The 23,095-nt window shown below is 32.9% G+C and overlaps 2 protein-coding genes and 1 long non-coding RNA gene across 5 annotated transcripts in view; 1 reads left to right on the top strand and 2 right to left on the bottom strand.

Moving 5' to 3' along the window:
- Positions 1 to 13,277, top strand: part of LOC103489533 (uncharacterized) — a 13,331-nt gene extending 54 nt beyond the window's left edge. The window contains exons 1-4 of one of the 2 annotated variants that reach the window (XR_537611.2): positions 1 to 434; positions 1,267 to 1,372; positions 11,447 to 11,508; positions 12,097 to 13,277. The exon at positions 1 to 434 is cut by the window's left edge and continues 54 nt beyond it. This is a non-coding gene — a long non-coding RNA (uncharacterized LOC103489533). The remainder of the gene's footprint in view (positions 435 to 1,266; positions 1,373 to 11,446; positions 11,509 to 12,096) is intronic. The other variant, XR_537610.2, reaches the window with a different exon arrangement.
- On the bottom strand, positions 12,532 to 16,042 carry LOC103489534 (protein MAINTENANCE OF PSII UNDER HIGH LIGHT 1). Its single transcript, XM_008448768.3, has 3 exons — positions 15,575 to 16,042; positions 14,314 to 14,448; positions 12,532 to 13,137 (listed from the first exon to the last, which is right to left on the bottom strand). Exons 1-3 carry the CDS (start codon positions 15,749 to 15,751, stop codon positions 12,739 to 12,741), a joined length of 711 nt encoding a protein of 236 aa, XP_008446990.1. The 5' UTR covers positions 15,752 to 16,042; the 3' UTR covers positions 12,532 to 12,738.
- Positions 16,043 to 18,117: 2,075 nt separating this feature from the next.
- LOC103489532 (probable choline kinase 2) lies at positions 18,118 to 22,615 on the bottom strand. 2 transcript variants are annotated; one of them, XM_008448766.3, is made up of 8 exons: positions 22,400 to 22,615; positions 21,088 to 21,505; positions 20,430 to 20,551; positions 20,139 to 20,334; positions 19,678 to 19,795; positions 19,546 to 19,593; positions 18,755 to 18,855; positions 18,118 to 18,482 (listed from the first exon to the last, which is right to left on the bottom strand). In XM_008448766.3, the coding sequence occupies exons 2-8, from the start codon at positions 21,439 to 21,441 to the stop codon at positions 18,369 to 18,371; spliced, it is 1,053 nt and encodes a 350-aa protein (XP_008446988.1). In that variant the 5' UTR covers positions 21,442 to 21,505; positions 22,400 to 22,615; the 3' UTR covers positions 18,118 to 18,368. The 2 variants fall into 2 exon arrangements, with proteins under 2 accessions (XP_008446988.1, XP_008446989.1); XM_008448767.2 differs by having other exon boundaries at positions 22,282 to 22,615.
- Positions 22,616 to 23,095: the final 480 nt, after the last annotated feature.

The following is a 23,095-nucleotide window of genomic DNA, read 5'->3' on the forward strand; positions in this document are numbered from 1 at the left end:
TTCAACAAGCTGAAAGGGATATGGGGGGAAATTAAGGTTAGGGCTTTTCCTCGGCGAATTTGCAAGGCTTTCTCTGATACATCATGAACCAGGGAGAAAGCACGCTTGGGCCACCACCACATCACCGGATACCTAACAACAATTCCAACGTCGAAACCATCCTTCTCCGGCACAAGAGCAGCGTCAACATTCGTTTTTAACCGACCTACAGTCAGAGAATTCCAGCGACACTCCTCTCTAAAACTCAATGGAGGGTCCACGGCCTGAGGGGCCTTGTCGTCTGGCAAGATAGGAAGATGGAAACACTGCATCTAGGAGGCTCTACGATCAGCGGATCTTCGAACATCGCGTATACACGCTTCGATCCAACAACCTTCCCTTCCACCGGATAGATATCTATAGACTGATTCCATCAACAATATGATTAAGGACAGGTAACACGATCTGCTAATTTGTTTAGCTCTTTTGCAATTGAATAAGGCTTGATTTTCGGATTCCATCACCTTACAACCACACATCTGTCATCATCACAAAGTTTCCTTTTCCTCAAGTTTTGCTTTGTTGGGGGAATATGGTTAAACACGTAGGAATAGTTTGATATATATATTTTTTTTTTGGAGGGGGGGGGGGGGGGGGGGGGCAAATTAGACTTCCCCACAAATATTTCCACCACTGCACATTCATATTGGAGTCGGACGGAGAGGCTTCCCGCTTAGCAAGTATACCCAATCTGTAGGCACTCTTGGCAGTGAATTTCGAGAAGAACAGTAGTTTCAAATCCACGCATCCGTAGATGATGGTTCTAACAATCGGAATGATGCTAATCGTTAATTTAGTTGAACATACTTCTAAACGTAAATCTAAATCAATTTTAAATAAAAGCTGGAAAACTTAACGAAGTTAGATTTATAAGAATGCAAAAAACAAACAAAAGTGAACAAATGGTCAAGATTAAAGAAAAAAACTAAGAGATTCCTTATCACGGGATGAGACACATTCATATAAAAGGGAGAACATGTTTAAAAGATATTTTAGTTGTATCAAATGTCTATTCAGTCCTGAAAAATTGAAACTCTGCTACAGTCATAGATTCTAATAAGTTTTCAGTTGGCTTTGAGTTGAAAGTTTGTAATGGACTTTGGTTAATGCTATTTGAGTTTGACATTAGTCCGGGATTGTTTAATTTTAGCTAGGTTTGTTGAATTTAAAGTAGATGCTTTGAATATTTGTTTTTTTAATGGTTTGGAATTTCAAATTGTTTAACAGGTGTTGTAAGATTGGATAACTTTCAGAAAGTTATGATGTCAGTCTCCATATGTGTGGCCTATATCTCACTGGAAATACATTTTATGGCCTAGTTCTCACCGAAAAGGTTAGCTTACCTTCTGTATGACTTTTTATCCGGTCAAATTTTGTTTTCTGCAATGAGTAGATTTTGCCACTGCAAAAAAAAAAAAAAAAAAAGGTTAGCTTACCATGTGTTTTGTTTATTACATCTTCGTTATTTTTTTGTTATGTGTTTTTTGTTGTGCCTTTGTTTTGAGAGTAAATAATTAAATTGCAATAGCTAATTTGCAATGGATGTAGAACTTGAGAGGAGTTCTCTAAGGAATAAAAATATTCATGAAATATTTTAGTCCGATTAATCTTTTTTTTTTTATATAACGAAAATTCTAGGTTTCATTTGAGAACAAATGAAAGAATACAAAGTAAACATAAGAAAAACCCGAAAATGGGCTCCAAATAAGCAACAGAGGACCTAAAGGGCAACTAAAAGACACTTTTATTGAACTTTCTTTTGAGAGGAAAGAAAACTTTTCATTGATATAATGAAAAGAAACTAATGCTCAAAATTACTAGTAAATGAAAATAATAAGAAAAAGAAAGGCAACAATAGATAAGCGACCACAACCCAATACAAAACAAAGATCAACCATGAAAAATAAAACCTCCCAATACAGACAATAAACTTACCAATTGGATTAAGTTTAATATAATGCAGAGATTTGCCTTGGACAATTAAAGAATTTTGCATTAGTGTGTGACATTGGTCGACTTCAAGTTTTCCATTGAAGAAATCTTGTCATCCTTTAGATGAAGGAGCAAAGTGAATTAAGTGCTCAGTACATTAAGTGATATGTCATAGACATGGACAAGATAAGATAACATAACATTTGGATTAAAGCGAGAATTTTTGGACTACAAGTTCGTTATTAAAGAGATCTTACTCTTTGGCTAAATGATTAACCAATTGGACAAAGTGTTGAGATAGTCCACTAAGTGATTTGTCATGGACATGGGGGAGGATAACAATAGACCACGCAACTGAACTAGGAAAAAGAGACATGGAGGACTATCAAGTAGAATAATGTATGCAATGAGAAAAGAAGATAAGTTAGGATTTTTTGGATTAAAGAGTGAGATTGGACTGCAAGTTTTTTTATTAAAGAAACATGTTCATTATTTGGAAAAAAGATTAGCCAATTTGGTTAAGTGTTAATATATAATGCACGAAGTGATTCGCTTTGGTCATGAATTTGGGAAAAGAAAATGGTAGAATTTTAAAAATGGTCATGGAGACTTATTAAATGGAAGAAACATAAGTTACGAACAAGAATTTTGGATTAAAGTATGACATTGAACTTCAAGTTTTCGATTGAAAAACTATTTTCAATTTTTAGATAAACGATTGGCAAAGTGGAGTATGTGTGATTAAGCGAGTCATGGATATGGATATGGAAAGCTTACACTAGACTATGTAAGTTAAATGGGAAAAAAGCAAATGGAAGGCTATTGGGTTGAATACACATAAAAAGAAAAAATGACTATCTTAACTTGAAGGTTCATGCCTATGTATGTTGTGAGGAAGAAAGATAGATACAAGAATTTTGAATTAAAGGCTGAGATTAGGGAATTGGATTAAGTGTTTATATAAGAGATGAAGCGATTTGTCGTGGATATGGATATGCGACAAAAAAAAATAGCTATACATATGAAATTGGAAAAAGACATGGAGTACTATTGATTGCACAAAAAAAAAAGTTTTAGAATACGAGAGTTTTGGATTGAAGTGTTGCATTGGACATCAAGTTTTGGATTAAAGATCTCTTGCTATTCTTTGGGGAAAAGATTTTCAAATTGGATTAAGTGTTGAGATAGTGCACCAAGTGATTCGTCATGGAATTGGATATAAGAGGATAACAATACACCATGCCACTGAATAAGAAAAATGACACATGGAAGACTATCGAGTAGAACATATAGGTTGACGTGCATATATGAGAAACGATGATAAGTTAGGATACATGAAGTTTGGGTAAAGAATGAGATTCGATTACAAGTTTTTATTCCAGTAGTCTTTTCATTCCTTCAAAATAAAAAGATTAACCAATTGGGCTTATTATTAATATAATGCATGAAGTGACTAACCTTTGTCATGGATATGAAAAGAAAAAAATTGGTTATACAGATGAAATTGAAAAAAGACGCATAGCCTATAGACAACAGGAAACTTTAAGATAAGAGAGTTTTGCATTAAAGTATTACATTGTGGGGACTTTAAGTTTTCAATGAAAGAACTATTTTCATTGTTTGGAGAGGATCGTCAAAGTGGATTAGTGCACTACGAGTAAGATTAGTTAATTGGATTAAGTTTTTATTAAAATTGAAAAAAGATATGGAATAAATACTATAGACGATACAAGAAGAAAAGTTATGATATTAGAGTTCTGGATTGGAGTGTGGCATTGGACTCTTCAAGTTTAAGATTAAATATCTCATCATTATTTGGAGAAAAGATTATCAAATTTGATTAAGTGTTGAGACAATGCACTAAGAGAGAGATTAGCTAATTGGATTTTGTTTTTATTTAAGGGATGACGCAATCTACTGTGGACATAGATATAGGGAAAAACATTTGGCTATGCAAATGACATTGGAAAAAGACGCATGAAGGACGTACACAACACAAAAAGTAAATTAGAATATGGGAGTTTTTTATTGAAGTTTCGTATTGGACTTCAAGTTTTGGATTAAATAACTTTTGTTATTGTTTGGAGAAAAGATTTTCAAATTAGGTTAAGTGGTTAGATAGTGCACTAAGAGTGACATTTGCCTATTGGATTAAGTTTTTTACTTGAGTGATGAGGTGATTTCCCGTGGAAATGGATTTAGGAAAAAATGCTTGACTATATAAATGAAATTGGAAAAAACACATGAAGGACAACGCAAAAAGAAAATTAGTTAGGATATGAGAGTTTTGGATTGAAGTGTGGAATTATACTTCAAGTTTTGGATTAAAAAACTCTTATCATTGTTTAACGAAATGATTATTAAATTGGATTAGTGTTGAGATAATGCACTATAAAAGTGACATTAGCTAATTGGATTAAGTTTTTATTTAAGAGATCAGGTGAGATTTGTCATGGACATGGTTGTTGGAAAAAAAAAGGTTGTTATACAAATGTAATTGGTAAAAAGATACATGGGGGACTATAAATGGTACAAAAAGAAAAGTAAGGGTATTCATGTTTTGCATTGATAAAGTGTGGCATTGGACTTCAAGTTTTGGATTAAAGAGCACTTTTCGTTAATTGGAGGAACGATTATTATCATAAGAAAAAACATGTCCTAAGAACCCTAAAAGAAGAAGATTCCAAAGGAGCAGCAAGAAATAAGAGTGTCAAGTTAGTACTCTAAGAGTCAGATTAGTCAATCGGATTAAGGGTTAGTTAGATTAGTCAATCGGATTAAGGGTTTATTTAAAGGATGAGGTGATTTTCCGTAGATATAGACATAGGAAAAAACGTTTAGCTATACAAATGACATTAGAAAAAGACAGATTGAGGATTATAGATAGCACAAAAAGAAAAGTTAAGCTATGAGAGTTTTGAATCGAAGTTTGGCATTGGACTTCAAGTTTAGTATTAAATAACTATTGTCATTGTTTGGAGGAAAAATTATTAAATTTGATTAAGCGTTGAGATAGTGCACTAAGAGTGATGTTAGTCTATTGGATTAAGTTTTTATTTGAAGGATGAGGTGATTTGTCATAGCCATGGATATGGGAAAAATGTTCGGTTGTGCAAATAAAATTGGAAAAAGACACATGGAAGACTACAGACGACACACAAAGAAAAGTTAGGATATGAGAGTTTTAGATTGAAGTGTGGAATTATACTTCAAGTTTTGGATTAAAAAGCTTTTATCATTGTTTGACGAAATGATTACCAAATTGGATTAGTGTTGAGATGGTGCATTATAAGAGTGACATTAACTAATTGGATTAAGTTTTTATTTAAGAGACTATATTATTTTCCATAGACTTGATTATTGAAAAACAATGTTCGCTATGCAAATGTAATTAGCAAAAAAACATAGAGAGGGCTATAAACAACACTAAAAGATGAGTAACGTTATTCAAGTTTTGGATTAAAAAACCTTTTTCGTTATTTGAAAAAACGATTGTTAAATTAGATTAAATGTTAAGATAGTGACTAAGAGTCAGATTAGCCAATCGGATTAAGTTTATCTTTATGGGATGAGGTGATTTCTAGTAGACATAGATATAGGAAAAAATGTTTGGTTGTATAAATGAAATTGGAAAAAGACATATAGAGGTCAATAGACAACCCAAAAAGAAAAGTTAACACATGAGAGTTTAGGATGGAAGTGTATCATTGGATTTCAAGTTTTGGATTAAAGAATTATTGCCATTGTTCGGAGAAAGAGTTACCAATTTGAATTAAGTTTTAAGATAGTGCACTAAGATTGAGGTTAACCAACTGGATTAAGTTTTTATTTAGGAGATAAGGTGGTTTGTCATTGACATGGATATGGTAAAAAAAAGTTTGACAACACAAATGGAATTGGAATCAGACACATGAAGGATTATAAAAGACACAAAAACACAAGTTATGATGTGAGAGTTTTGGATTGAAGTGTGGCATTTTACTTTAAGTTTTGGATTAAAAAACTTGTGCAATTGTCTAATGAAAGAATTATCAAATTGGATTAATGTTGAGAAAGTGCACGATAAAAGTGACATAAGCTAATTGAATTAAGTTTTTATTTAAGGGATTAGGTGATTTCTCATGGACATGGTTGTTGGGAAAAAAGGTTGGCTATATAAATGTAATTTGTAAAAAGACATATTGAGGAATATATATGGAACAACAAGAAAAGTAAGGATATTTTAGTTTTGGATTAAAGAACTTTTATCATTGTTTGGAGAAATGATTATTAAATTGGATTAGGTGTCAAGATAGTGCACTAAGAGTCAGACTAGCCCATTAGATTAAGTTTTATTTAAGGGATGAGGTGATTTGCCATGGTGATGGATATAGGAAAAAAAGTTTAGTTATACAAATGAAATTGAGAAAAGAGACATGGAGGACTAAAGGCAAAACAAAAAAAGTTAGCTTATCGAGTTTTGGATTGAAATGCAGCATTGAACTACATGTTTAAGATTAAATAACTCGTTATTGTTTGGAGAAAGGATTATCAACTTGGATAAAGTGTTGAGATAGTGCACTAAGAGTGAGATTAGCCAATTGGTTAAAGTTTTTTATTCAAGGAATGAGGTGATTTATCGTGGATATGGATATAGGAAAGAAAGTTAACATTTACAAACTAAATTGGAAAAAGACACATGAAGGACTATAAACGATACAAAAAGAAAAGCTATGATTTAAATATTTTAGCATTCAAGTGTGGCATTGTAATTCAAGTTAGGATTAAATTAGATTATGTGATGAGATGGAGAACTAAGAGTGAGGTTAGCCAAATGGACGAACTTCTTATTTAAAGGATGAGGTGATTTTCAACGGACATGGATGTAGGAAAAAAAATTGGCTATACAAATGTAAAACTATAGATGACACAAAAAAAAAAGTTAGAATATGAGAGCTTGAATTGAAGTATGTCACTGGACTAGAAATTTCATATTGAAGAATTTTTACCATTGTTTAGGTGAGAATTGTCAATAAGTGTTGAGATAGTGGCCTTAAGAGTGAGATTAGCATTTAGATTAAGTTTTTATTTGAAAGATGAGGTGATTTTTCATGGACATCAACGTAGGATAGAAAGTTTTGTCAAATGAAATTGGAAAAAGGTCAATGGATGACTATAGACGACATAAAAGAAAAGTTAGGATATGAGAGTTTTGGATTAAGGTATGGCATTAGACTACAAGTTTCAGATTGCAGAACTCTTGTCATTGTTTAAATGAGGATTGTCAACTTGGATTTAGTATTGAGATAGTGGCCTTAAGAGTGAAATTAGCATTTGGATTGAGTTTTTATTTGAGGGATGAGGTAATTTGTTGTGGTCATCAATTTAGGATAAAAAGTTTGACTATACAAATAAAATTGAACTAAAGGACTATAGACGCCCAAAAAAGAAAAGTTAAGATATGAGAGTTTAGATGGAAGTGATATTGGAGTATAGGTTTTGGATGAAAAGCTCTTAGCATTGTTTGGAGAAATGATGGTCAAATTGGATTAAGTGTTAAAAGTGCACTAGGAGTGAGAGTTGCCAATTGAATTAAGTTTTTATTTGAAGGACGAGGTGATTTGTCGTGGATATGGATATAGGAAAAAAACGTTTGGGTTATACAAATGAAATTGGAAGAAGACACAGAGAGGAATATAGATTGCACAAAAGGAAATTTTAGGTTATGAGAGTTTTTTTATTGAAGTATGGTATTGGACTTTAAGTTTAAGATTAAATAACTTTTTTCATTGTTGGAAGAATTGATTATCAAATTGGATCAAGTGTTGAGATAGTGAACTAAGAGTGACATTAGTCTATTGGATTAAGTTTTTATTTAACGGATGAAATGATTTGTCAAGGACATGGATATAGGACAAAACCTTTGGCTAAACAAATGATAGTGGAAAAAGGCACATGGAGGACTGTAGACGGCACAAACAGAAAAGTCAGGATATAAGAGTTTAGGATGGAAGTGTGGCATTGGATTGCAAATTTTGGATTAAAGAATTCTTTCCATTGTTATCAGGAAATGATTATCAAATTAGATTAAGTGTTAAGATAGTGAACTAAGAGAGATTAGCCAAATTGATGAAGTTTTTATTTGAAGGATGAGGTGATTTTCAGTGGACATGAATATAGGAAAAAAAAATGTCTATACAAGTGAAATTGGAAAAAGGCAAATGGAGGTCTATAGATGACAAAAAAAAAAGTTAGGATATGAGCGTTCTTGATTGAAGTGTAGTATTAGAATACAAGTTTCGAATTAAAGAACTATTGTCATTGTTTCGATGGGGATTGTCAACTTGGATTAAGTGTTGAGACATACCTTAAGAGTGAGATTAGCATTTGGATTAAGTTTATTTGAGGGATGAGGTGATTTGTCGTGGACATTAACGTAGGATAAAAAATTTGGCTATACAAATGAAATTGAAAAAAGACACGTACAAGACTGAGTTTAGATGAAAGTGTGGTATTGGAGTAAAAGTTTTGGATGAAAAAACTCTTAGCATTATTTGGAGAAAGTATGGTCAAATTGGATGAAATGTTAAAATAGTGCACTAGGAGTGAGAGTTGTCGATTGAATTAAGTTTTTATTTTAAGGACGAGGTGATTTACCATGGACAAGGATATAGGAAAAAACGTTTGGTTATACAAATGAAATTTGGAAAAGACACAGGGAGGAATATAAACTGTACAAAAAGAAATGTTAGGATATGAGAATTTTGGATTGAAGTATATTGGAGTCTAGGATTAAATAACTTTTGTCATTATTTGAAGAAATGATTATCAAATTGGAGCAAGTGTTGAGATAGTGAACTAAGAGTGTGATTAGCCTACTGGATTAAGTTCTTATTTGAGAATGAGGTGATTTGCCGAGGACATGGATATAGGACAAAACCTTTGGCTAAACAAATGACATTGGAAAAAGACACATGGAGCACTATAGACCACACGAAAAGAAAAGTTAGGATATAAGAATCTAGGATGGAAGTGTGGCATTGGACTACAAGTTTTGGATTAAAGAACTTTTGCCATTGTTATCGAGAAATGATTATCAAATTGGATTAATAGGAGATAGTGAACTAAGAGAGAGATTAGCCAAATGGATGAAGTTTTTATTAAAAGGATGAGGTGATTTTCAATGGACATGAATAAGGTCAATAGGATATTTTAGATTTAAATGACATTATTTCAAGAGAAGAAGAAATTGGGCAAGTTTATGAGCCAAGAATCTAGCTATCTTTTGTGTGACATGTGCATACAAAATGATTTCCAAAGTTTATTTATGAACATGAGTTCAAAGCTAAATATTTCTAAGCATGTTCGAGATTTCTGAATGATTATTCCTTATTTAATAAAAGATTTGGAAGTATGAGTTTAAGTATAAATTCAAAATGAATGTTTAAAAGCATAAGTCTATGAAAGCATGATTTATAGACTATTTTCAAGTATGACTTATGAGAAAGAGTTTTGAAAGAGATTTGTAAGTAAGCATATGTTTATTTCAAATGCTAGATCCAAAAGCTATGTTTCAAGAATAGTTAGATTTGTAAGTAAGCATATGTTTATTTCAAACGCTAGATCCAAAAGCTATGTTTCAAGAATAGTTAATTTTGATTATTATTTCTTAAAGAGATTTGAGTTATTGGTTTTAAGAAGTTTTAAATACTAATAAACTTTTTTAAAAAACTATATTAATTCTTTACATCGAGTTATCTATGGTCAATGTGCAAAGAGTATCAGGTGTATGGGACTTTGCTGTCCACATAGCCAACTACCACCGAGTTTAGGCAAGATAGTATCAATTTAACTCTGCTATCTTGATCGAGTTCAGGCATGATAAAATCATGATTGAGTTTATCAAGCATGGTAGTATTGAGTTGTCAAACTAACGTGACCAAGCTTATTTCAAGGTGTAGAAGGAACAAAGAACTGTTTTAATCAATTAGATAGCTTTATTAAAGTTTCTCTTTATGCGTTTTGTTTAATATGGTCTTTCAAGTTAATAGCCGTTGATTTTATCACCTGAGTCATGATTTACTAAACCAATGTTTTCAACTCACTGGGCATTTTAGTTCACCCTTTCCAAAAGTTTCCACCTTCCAAGTAGAGATTGTGATCCTCGAGCTTGACTTGCAGTCGCTAGTCTGTTGTGCCAGTTTTGTCATTAGACTTTTTTGTCCACTTAGTGGTTAGTAGTTCAAGCTGGAACTATGTCGTGTAAATGTCTCTATGGGTGTAAGTTTGAGCATGTCATAGTCAGGTTGTTCATGAAGCTTGTTTAGGTGGCACGCCTGTGGAAAAGTTACTTGCAGCCTTCATAGTCCTGGGATTAGCATATCAAGGACTTGGTTAAAAGTTGAAACATTTGCTGCCTTCAAAATTGGTAATGGCAGAAGAATTTCATTCGTTGCTCCTTGGGTGGATAAAATTGTGCAGCTGTTATGCAAATGAAACTCCCCTCTCAGAGCCTTTCTCCCCACGTTGTCCACTTTGTTAGGCAGATTCAGAAGACCTGCATTTGTTCTTCCATTGTGGTTATGCTGAAAATTGTTGGCAAAACTTGTTTGAATGCCTCAACCTTAGTTGGTCTTTTGGTTATGGGTTCAAGGTCAATGCTTTGTAGCTGCTGATCGGTCCTAAGTTAGAAGAAAAGCCAAGGCTGATTTGGGCTAATGTAGTAAAAGCATTGCAAACAGAACTGTGATTTGAAAAAGCTTCCCCTTGGACGATTCATTTTGAGACAGCTCGGCTTAATGCTTTCTCGTGGTCTTCCTCCCTATCCAAAGCCTTTGAATATTACTTCATCCAAGACATTAGTATGTATGGTTTAGGAAATATTTCTTAAGAATAAGTTATATAAAATAGTTGTCATTACATAGGAATTGAAAATAATGAATAGTAAATGAGAAATGATGACAAAAAGTAATTGTACGTCTCTTTTTTCCTTTTATATTTGCGGAGTTGAACATGCAGTTAAATGGTTGTATATAATAATTGCAGTATACAAACTTAGTTGGGGCATTGCACTATGTGGCCCAAAATGAAAGGATCGTCGTCTATGTACTCCAATTCTAGCAATAATTGAAAGGGCAATCAGATAAATAGCAAATTATTAACTTTAGTTTGGGCAAATAGCAAAATAAATATAAAATTATACAATGGCACAATCAAAAAATATATTAAAAACAAAAAATATAGAATGCCAAAAGGATTACTTTCAATTGAATGATTTTAACAACCGCACAAAAATTAAAAAACTTCCCAAGTACACTATAAATCAAACTGAATACCAAGGGAATTAATTAACCACATGTCAAAAATCAAATCAACCTAATATGGGGTAGTGTTCAGTCCATTGTCAGACACTTGATTTATTTTACAATGGGTTTTTATGCTCTTCTTTCTACTTCTAACATTTTAGTTTGATTGAGTATTGTAATTTCAATTATAGGAATAATTCAAGGAGATTGGGGCACTTCTTATTTAGGAACGTTAGATCTTCACTCAAACCAGGTAGTATGTTCATCTAGCTAAAGTTCTTACCTACTTTTTCTCCCTACGTATAAATGGACAATAAAGAAATGGGAAACTATTAAAGAAGAAAATAGAATCTGGGATATTTTTGGAGGATATTGGAAGAGATAAGTCAGATATGCATTGTGAATTTTTCATTCAAGAATTATTTTTTGGGGCTGAATGAGTTTGAATTAGCTACAAGGAAAAAGAGTAAGAAATCAAATTTAATTATTGAAGGAGGAAGACCATTCCCGACTAGACTTCTTTCAAGGCCAAGTTGGTTTTAGATTTTTTTTTTTTTGAAAGGTATCGTAATAAATGCAAGGGAGAGGATTTGAATCGGGATCTTTTGTCCACAGGTATATATAGGTGCCAGTTGAGCTAAGCTCATGTTGGCTTTTAGAATTTAATTCGAATCTTTTAGAAGAGAACTGCACACTGGTTCAAGTTCTCGAACAGAGCACTGGATCAAAGTCTCAAAAATCCTCATCTTCAAAGTTCAGATACTCTGTTTTCTCCTTCCCTGATACTAAGGTGAACTTCTTTAAAGGAATACCTACTCACACCCCAATTTCCCCATTTCAGGAGAAAGGTAAAGTCGAGTTTATTTCCCTCTTCATTGTGGAGAAGTCTTCAGAGGTAGCAAAGCAGAGATTGAATGAACCAATAGTGGCAAACTTGGAGGTTCTATTTGAGCGTGTCAAAGAGTCGGCAATAAATCAGAAGATTGTAGATAATTCTTTACAGTTTCAATGCAGTGAAGTGTCAGATCATTTGAAATTTATGGTAGAGGATTGTAATCTTATTTTAACTTTCAGCATTACTCTTTGATTGATACCGAGGAAGTGCGCGGGTTATATTTATACATGGAATACGAGAGGATTAAAAGATCTAAAGAAGAGATTGGCTCTCAAGAGATTCTTGAAGTTGCATAATCCAGAGATAGTTTTAAGTTTTATCAGATCAATTTGGAGTTCCAAGGATGTAGGGTGGGTTTTTGTGAATCGGATGTTGTACATGTACCAGAAAGATGGATGAAGTTTATTTGAAGCTTATGTTACATTTAACTGGGCCCAACTGCAGCAAAAGAAAAAATGGGGTTGCAGAACAACACATCAGCAAACACCATGTTTCATAGGGAAATTGCTGAGGTCCAATATCGTTATAACAGATAAATACAGAAGTATAGCCTCTAAAAAAAATTCACACGAATTTGGTTCAATTAGCCTACGAGACACTGGATACAGCCGAAGAGGATGGTGCTGTCGTTTGGGATTCAACTTGAATGTCCGTTACTTCAGGAGCAGGAATGTCTGATTGACTTTGAATCTCTGTTACTTCAGGAGTGACACCGTCGACTTGAGAGGACGACTCGGGTTCACTTTGTACCGGTTGGACAATTTCTCGTGTATTGAACTTATTGATATAGTAACTGAGTGAGGGTCCAGTGTATTCAACAGTCTTCACTTCAGGTGGTTTCTTACCAACTTGAAGCAGTATAGATGAAGCTGCAGCGACCGCAATGAGTGCAATTCCACCAGCAATTGCCAGTGTGTTCTCAGCCCCTTCAGAAGAAGAACCTGCAGTCCCGGAGCTTATAGCACTTTCTGCTACATAAACTACTGGCTGCATGTACACGTGATTTAAAGAGCCAGGGTGATTAAACATCCAAAGTAATAAAGAAATAAAGAAAAAAGGAAGTGTAATTGAATCGTGTCTCCCTCAAATCAATAAGTATTTTGTTTTTGGTTTTATATTTTAGAAAATTATGTTTGTTTCCTCTTATTAATTAAGCCAAATTGCAATAATAAACTCAAGTTCTTTTTAAAAATAGGGTCTTGTTTGACAACAACTTCGATTTTAATTCTTAGATTTTTGAAAATTAAGCTCAATCTTTTTAATATTTTACGATGATTTGTATTTTTCTTAAATATAAATTAAATTTTAAGTCAAATTTCAAATTTCATAAACAAATTTCTAAAACTTCTTTTTTTTTCAGTTTTCAATATTTGGCTTGATTTTTTAAAATATTGATAAAATGTAGATGTAAAATCAATAAATTTAGAGGAGGAAAGGAATACTTGTAGGCTCAACTTGTAGAAACGAACAACAAAAAATCAAATGATTACCAAACATATTTTATTTATCAATTAAAATATTTTTAGAATGTTTGGTCCGCGAAATAGAAAATTATACGTAGAGGTAAAATGTTAAAATGTTTAAAAGGTTGAGAAGACCAAAAATAAAATATCTACAAATCCGAACATAAGCTGGTGGGATCAGATGATATATATTTGTTAGAGAAAAAAAATCAGAAACAATCAACCACTAAAGAGCCACTATATATAAAAGTGCTACATTAAGAAGAAAAGGCAGAGTTGAAAATATGAAGAAACTAGACCTAAGAAATTTTGCCTTTAGACTTAGTAAATAGTTACTATTTTTTAGAAATAACAAGTAAAAAAGGCCGACCGCAGAGCTTTAAGACTTGGGACTTCACAAAAGGCACACATAAGAGGTGTCCTTTATTTTGTGAGTCTCGTATTTTCAAGTCAAGGTGCCAGATCTAGGCTTGAGCCTAGGTGCGCAAAGGAACATACTCGAGAGGACTTTTTAAAACCCTATGCCTACACTGATTCCTGTATTCAAATTCTACTACAGATGAGCATAAAGTTTTGTATAAGCATTACGTTGCCACAAGTTTCCTTTTTATCCAGACGGATTCCTGTATTCAAATTCTACAAGAGCCGATAACTCAGAAATAGAACTTTGGTCCTAAATCATTGGAAAATTCATACTTACTTCAACAGAATATATGTTTGTTTGCCCAGCAGTGTCCTTTTCTACATAGCCAGTCCACCCCTTTCTCCTCGGTGGATATGTCCCAACCACTTTAGTTTTCTCCCCAGCTAGCCATTCCATACTTATTTTCCCCACCTGCATTGCAATAGGCATTAAACCGTTAAGACATTTTGTACCAGTTTCAAATTAGTACAACACAAATTATCTTAAAAATTCTTGTGTGCCTATCATGCAATATCTCCTTACCAAATAGCATGCTGCAAAATAAAATATATTTAGCATTAAATGCAGTAAAGAAAACTACAATCTAGCTTTCTTATTAATTTCTCATACTAACAAAAGATACAAGGAAAAAAATAAATAAGATAAAAAATGAAAGGAAATTAGATAAATCCTTTCTTGGTCAAGCCTACTAATTCTAACATTTAGACATAAGCATAATTTCATTCTTCAACACTTGATAACTAGTTGTGGACTTGGAAACTAATTTTACAGAAGAGGCACCAAATAAATAGTGGAATCGTAAACCTAGTTCATTCCCATGAGTCTCAAGACTATATTTTTCCTTCTGAACAGTTGGTTTAAGTACGATTGAAGTTCAGATTATAAAAATTCTACAATTCAATCAATCAAATTGATAAAACACTGATGAGAATTCTTTCATTTATATATTTTCAGTATTTTTTTTCTGTTATCTCGGATCTTTCAGTTATTTTTTTTATTGTATTTTCAGTTATCTTTTATGTTATTCGTTGTCCTATCAGCTCTTGTATGTGGCACTGGTTTTCTCATGAATGAATAGTGCTCTTCAATGAGCTTTTCTGCGCTTTTCTCTTTACGTTCTTCTATATTCTTTCTTTTACAATATAGTATCGCAGCTGCAAGGCTTCTTCTTCAAAGAAATTCTTCCAATGGCGACAAGCTCCGGAACTTCCGATGAAGAGATTATTCCACCGGTACCAACTGTACCTACTACCGCGACCACGACCTTACTAATTCAATCAACCCCTCCCCTTACCCCTCCCATCAATCAACGCTTACCTCTCTTTCAAGTCGGAACATCAATGTTGCCCCTAAATTTGTTTAATAAATTTCTCTTGGTAAACAACAATTTAAAAAGGATTAGATTACAATATACAGAACAAGCGAACAATTAGCTGCACCCAAAACTTTGAATTATATATTTTAATCAATCCTGACAAGATTAAGACAAAATTCAATCGGTTCAGAAGGCATTGCGAATTATTAAAAGGCGGCCAACCTCTTTATCGGGGGCACATTCGTCGACATTGCAGTCGGAATCTTCAGACGAAGCTCTGACCGTTAAAACTAGATTGGAAGTATTTTGACTGAAGAGTCTCTGCGACTTTCTCATGGCTCTATGGCTCGGAAATGAGCATGAATTTGCAGCAATCAGCGTCTGTGAAGCACAAGCCATCGTTCTCCAAAGCGCGTATCGATTCCTGGGAAAACTGCTTGTGATTTCAGAGAACGGAGATGAGAGTTCAAGAAGATTCAAACTCGCTGCCCTCGGGAGACGAGATATTTTTACACTGGATGACGGTTTTGTGGCGTGGGAATTGAGTGGGATTTGGAAGGACTACGTGCCCGTATACTGTTGGTCCTTTTTAGAAATGGATTTTTCTGTCCTAAATACGTGTAGAGTAAAACTTTCCCTTGAACTTTTTGGGCGTCCCGGACGAGAATTGATTTATGGTAGTACTACAATGGTATTATAATATGTGTTATTATAAAACGTGGGATGCGATTGTTATATCTTAGGTTTTTCACCTCTTTTTTTTTTTAAATATATATTGTAGATCCAAACACAATTTTCATAAATTGATTATATTAAATAATTTTGATTATGATATTCATTCGATAAATTTAGCATCAATCGTAATATTTCATTATTTTTTTATACATATATATTGTATATCTAATTAAGTAAGCTTCTAATTACAACATTACTAGCAATAATTTAAGTTTTGATCATGTGTTTCCACTAATCTTTTTTTGTCATGCATATGTGTTTGTCATAAAATGTAATATTTTTTTAGAAACATTTTCCTTAATCTTCTTAATTACGATTATAATTACGATGTTCGTTTCATAAATTAAAATTCCTATTGTTCATTCGTTACTTTTCACTTCTTTTTCATGCATATATATGGTACATCAAATGAAAAAAAGAACTTAATTACGATGTTCATATCATAAACTAAGTTTCGATCTTACTTTTGCACTAGTCCCTTTTTTCATGCATATATATTTTTAATGAAATACAAAATTTTGCTTCAGATTAATTTCTTTAATCTTATTAATTACGACATTCTTAATTATGATGTTCATTTCATAAATTTAACTTGAATCGTTAGTTTTCACTAATTTATTTTTTATGTACGCATGTAATGGAAAAATATAATTGAAAACCGACATTATTAAAATTATTGTATTAAAACAAATATAAAAAATAACATAAAGAGAAAGAGTTATTAAATATATAAGTAAACAACAAAAAAAAAAACGATTATGATACATGTATGAGAAGTGAAAAGTCTACCGTAAACTTTGAACATATATCTTAGGAAGAAAAAGAAAAAAAGGAAGAATGAAAGAGAAAACGAAATAAAAGAAATAATGAAATAGAAAAAGAAAGGTTGTTATAAAGAAATAAATTAAAGAAAACATGGGAAAATGGAAAAAAAAAAAAGTGAAAAATGATACGTAGGATCCACCTTTGAAATTTTGAAAAGAATCGGGGAACGAATGAAATAATGCTATGTTTTCATAATCCAATAGTGAATTAATATAACTCACTCCACTCCTCCATATACTTTGGGGCCCAAACACCCCTTTTATGTTTGAATGAACTTCCAAATACGAGCGTAGCTAACACCCATTAAACAAAAAAATAATAAAACATATATGATACGAACTATTGATCAAAGATATATGAAGTTTGAGTATGTCGCTTAATTAAAAAGGTTCATAATAGTCGATAGGAATCTATAAACTTAATTTTAAAAAACCAAAAATCAAAGTTGTATTTGGTAACCATTTCGTTTTCTATTTTTATATTTTTCAAAAAATTATATATTTTCTCTTAATACCTTTATAATGATTTACCTATTTTTAAGTTTAATGATTGAATTTATAGCCGAATACCAAAAACAAAAACATATTTTTGAAAACTAGTTTTAATAATTTTCAAAATTTGACTTGATTTGTGACGTAAGGGTAAAGCCCTGGGCTTGAATTTAGATTTAGAGGAAGTGAAAAGGCTTGAATTTGGATTTAGAGGGAGTGGAAAGCAATTTCACTTCTCCAGCTTCTAATATCGAGACTTCTCGAGCTTCTAATATCGATATTATTTCAATTATATATATATATATATCATGTAAATGGCATAAAATTGAGGGAAACTCATGCTTATATTAAATTTATCAATGATCAATAGAATATAAATACGATAATAAAGGAAAAAAAAAAAAAGAAATGGAAATAGCATCTATAGTTTAATTTTCTAAAGCAAATTTATTATAAAAAAAAAAGGTCCAAATGGTCATCAACTAGAGCCTAAGTGATTAATCACCGCAATAAGCTCAAATTTGCTCAATTTTTTAATAATGTCCTTTAAAACTAGAAAATAAAATGCATTATATTTTTAGGCTGACATCCAAATTATGGAAGTCCAATAAAATAAATTTAACACAATTGGAGGTTCAAATCCCCACATCTACACGTCCTAATAAAAAAACACCCTTACTCAGGCAAGATACAACTTTTAAGTGCAACAAAACATATTACAAATTAATATTATTGGATTTATTAACATCGTGATTCAGTTTGTTGGTCTGATAGAAAATCTCTGTTCATTTACTTTTACACAACATTCATATGGAGCGACTCAACGACCCTCAACAAGAAATGTCAAATATAACAGTTTGTCACAAAGTCAATAAAGGAATCATAATACCTTACATTACATGGAATCTTCAAAACCAAAAACGAACGTTCCTATTGATTTTCACATGGAAACAAAAACTCAACAACTATACACGAGTCATTTTCTCCTGAGCCAGAAGATTAGGTTTCCTAGACCAATATTGTTCAAACCTCTGCCTCGCATATTCAATGTAATCAAAGTCAATATCGTTTACATGCTCCTGCAGAGAACATGTATGAATCAATGATAAGGATGTTCAGGAATTTAGTTAAAAGCAAAATATATGTAACGAACATGATTGAAAAAATAGTTGGTGTATCTTGTTGCAATACATGCGAAACATAATATCACAAATATGCAAATATGTTACATATTAGGGAACAAAACTACTTAGCAGTTAGCACAAAATAAAAGAAAGGCCATAACATTTTGAAAGGATAGTGTGATTAAGGCTAATAACCACAGTGAGACATGTCTGAAGAACAAAATTACCGATATTATTCCCCAGAGGCCCCAAACAAGATGGCTAGCAAGAGTATACTTCTCAACATCTTGGACTAATTGCTCCACCTCAGCATCGCTGGGTTGATGACCTGCATATGTGTGAACATAATTTGAGGTCCCAAATCAACTAGTAGCTCAAGACATTCAATTCTCAAACCGATAAAAGCCCATACAAATGCATCTTTGATCTTTGAGAACATCTATTTCCATCACTCAAAATTGGGTAATCCTTAAATGGTAGACACCAGTAATTAGAAAGGTCCCAGAAATTTAAGACGGGGAATGGCAACAAGCAAAGAAGAGAATGGGAAAACTAATAAAGTACCAATTACTTCAGTCCATCTGACAGCTATTAACAGATGTCAATAGTGCTAAATAGAGCCAGGTTCAATTAGCATACAAATGCATTAGCGATCAAAAAGACTGTGGTTCAAATCCCCTACTCATATTGTACTAAAAAAAATAGATGCAATAGATATTGGAGTCGAATCCAAATGAGCAACAAAATAATATAGTAAAATCTAACTAAGAAGCCAACAAGAGCTTAGCTTAGCAGAAATTTGTATTACCCCTTTCATTGGGATTGGAGGTTGAAATTCCCATACCCAACAATTATTGCACCAAGTAAAACAGATCCAACTTTAAGGAAACAAAACCAAGAACTACTTGGACTTGGGAAGGGGCAGCATTTTGCATTTCTACGACCAAGAACTGGATATTGCTGCTGATTACTTTATCCCTTGTTAATTTCGATTCTATAGAAAATGTTATAAAATTACCTGAAGCACTCAGATATATTTGAACAAATCTTTTGCGCTCCTGCAAACCTGTTAACCATAAAGAAGTCAATATTGCCCTTCAGTCACGACCAAGTGCATAAAAGCATACTGATAGAGTTACACAAAATATACCGGGATATTTGGTGTGGTCCAAAACATGAGGAGTATCTGTATGATAATCAGCTGTCATTTCACAGAAGTGATTTGCAATGTCAAAGGCTATGGGATTATAACTTGCATATTCATAATCCTGTGATAGGAAATTATAAAATCAAATGAGTAACGTGACTGAAATCTATACCCTTGCCTAAACGAGTAAACTTTTAGATGGGTTCAAGCAACAATAATAATAGATATAAATAAATAAATCTAAATTAGCAATGGATCAAGCAACGGTAACATGTTCATGTCTTCATGACTGATTAACTTTAGAGAATCAATCTTGGATTAGTATTCTTCAAACCAAAAAGAGCCTTATGTAACAAAATCTAAGCAAAAAAATTTGTCATAGTTTATGTCATTTCAACTACTTCATTCATTTCTACACCACACCACAGCAAATAAATTATAATCCAGTAGAAATAGAATATTACGATTATAGTTATTGATCTAGTCTCCTCATCTAGCATTATGTTTCCGTACTGTAGATCATTGTGGCAAAAACCTATACTTTGACGATCACCCAAGAGGTCCTTTTCCAATATAGAAATCTCTTCTTCCATAGAATCCAAGTGAAAGGCTTTGGCTTCTTCAGGCAGGGAACATTTTTTGGCTGCAGTTAGCCAATTTCTGAAGATTCAAAAGAAAAAAATATACATGTGAAAGAACCATGAGAGTTATAACAAGCAAAGACAGAACTAATGTATGCTCATAAAGTGTCATACCGCAATCTATTCCACAAGCACACATTCTTTGAACCTGGAATATTGAGATCATGGAACTCCTTCATTTTAACAGCTATAAGAGAAGATATTTCTGAATCACGTAGATCCACAGCTGATAGTGTCTGGTAATCATATCAACAAGACAAGACCAGAACTATAAGAAGAAAAATCCGTGTTCTGCCTTTAGAAAATAAAAGGTGCTAATATCATGTCCATTTGCCTGATACAAATTATGGAGGTAACATAACGAAATGTATGTTATGCTGTTTGGTATAACATTATCAAACAGATCCTTAAAAAGATATGCAATAACAAGTTAGAAGTTGCATAAGTATGCTATGCCAATTGCAAGGAAAAAATTATCAACAAGCCAGGTTGAAGAAAGGAGTTAGAAATTGGGAAGGTTAGCATTGTGGCACAAAACTCGTCAAATTGCAATCCTACCTTAATCAAGGAGGAAGTTGATGAGCAACATAGGATCTCCAATACAACAAAACAACAAAGATTAGAGATCACCGTCTCACAAACTTATCATACCTCAAAGTATTTTATCAATTGTTCTACTTGTGATTGTGACATCATTTTAATCTGATTTTTTCTTTGGTGAAGATTAAAATCTAAGTGAAAGCATCATTACTAAGAAAATAAAACTGTATACCCTTGCATGGATGAACTCTTCAATTCGGCCACTTGAAAATCGCCCTAGAAGCCGAGGTCCCTGCCCGTGCTTTGACATAAATTCAAATGTCTTTATCTCATCTTCTCGGTTAAAAAACACTTCCACTCCTTCACCATAAATCCTCACCAAAACCTTTCTTGAGACATCCTCTGTCTTAGTCGGCCACTTGATTTGGAAGACCTCATTGGTCATGGCTCCCTTCAAAGGGATCATTTGCAATGCACTTGAATCAATTTCATCTCCCCACTTGGTAGCCAATGACTGCAAAATCTCCCTTGCTTCTCTAGGTAGACGATCTTCTTTCTTATTTATTGCATTCTCCACTGTGACCATAGTTAAACCAATTTCTAAAGAAAATCACTATCACAACAAACTTCTTCAGGTGAAATTATCCGATCTGAAAAAAAATTAAACAAATGGTTGATAATCAATATCCTTAAAGAACCAATTCTATTCAACAAATCCCCGACTGGTGTGCACGAAGAAACTCGATTTAAAAACCCAATAAAAATAAAAACTCTGTAGGAAAAATAAACAACATAAAACCTAATTTTCATTCAGCAAAACTTTGGAATTAAGGTAGTTTATAAAGATATTTCTTCTATGAAAAATAAGAAATATATATAATTTATGTAGTTTATAAAGATATTTCTTTTATGAAAAATAGGAACTATGTATAATCTTGGAGGACGGGCTGTGAACATTCGGATTATGAAAATAACCCAGAATATTGGAGCACCAGTGAATTGTAAATAATTCAGGACATTGGTTTTTTTCCCTTGCCCCTTTCTTATTTATGAGAAGAAATCGAAGCCTAAATAGCAACTTCACATTATTCAGGGAAGCGTATGTAACAAAAGGTTGCACTTTCTTTTTTTTATAGAAAAGTTGCACTTAAATTATTGGACTAGTAAATGGACAATACATAGCATTGAAGAACTAAATTTATTCAATTCTTCACATTTACCCATCCTGGTTCATCCTAGGAAAAAAAACATTTACACATAATCGATTCCTCCAACGCTATATATTTTTATCGCCAATCAAGCAAAACCGGAATTTAAAAAAGAAGAGGAAGAAGCATCAGGCAAGACTTCTGTTTCAGATCTCCAAAACTCAATTGAGAAAATAATCGTAAAATTAAAAAATAGTTCTACCGCAAGAACATCAAACCTTATACGTGATCGAGCCAAGCCCATTTATATTACAAACCAAAATCCCTTCCTATATAATTGGAACCGTTGCAATAAATATATGATTGGCAAACATTGATCGGCAGTCGATACCGAACCTTTTAGCAGAAATGAACGGATGCCGAGCAGAAAAAGTTGAAGAACAGAGAAAATTTCCAAGCAATTCCCGAGGCTTTTATTCTGCAGAACAACGGCAGCAAGAACTGAGAAAATTATAGAAAATTTTCATTTTGACTTCAAACAGAGAGAACGGAAATTACTTTTAAGTTTTAGATTTCGATGATGAGAAATGAAACCAAAAAGAAAAGAAACGGTTCCTGAACATGCGGTTATATTTGTTGTGTTTTTAAACTGATTAATTAATAATTCCACGTGGGCGAACGAAGTTCAGCCGTTGGATTTTGAGATCGCGAGATCTGACACGGACATATGAAAAGTCATATATGACCAAGTAATTATTGATTTTCGTGCTCTTTTCTTGTTAAGCGGCGAATTCTTTCTTATTAATTGGAAATAGCTTTGCCCTCACCGGTGTAGTTTGCAATAAGATGCTGACACTTGTCTTGAGGCCTAAATTGGCAAATGCCACGATTTTAAAAACCATGTCTTGTTGACTTTTTATTCTTTGGCATAAATGTAAAACTATCGATCTGTCATTGCTTTCTGTAAAAACCCCGTTTGCTCGGGAAATGGCTAGTACGCTCTTTGCTCTGTGCTGTTTTGCCCTCTCGCTTCCTTTCCTTCTCTCACACAGAACGTTCTTCTTTGTCCGGTTGTCTTCACCTTCCACTCCT

Source organism: Cucumis melo, chromosome 10, assembly GCF_025177605.1.
Source record: "Cucumis melo cultivar AY chromosome 10, USDA_Cmelo_AY_1.0, whole genome shotgun sequence".
Lineage (NCBI taxonomy): Eukaryota > Viridiplantae > Streptophyta > Magnoliopsida > Cucurbitales > Cucurbitaceae > Cucumis > Cucumis melo.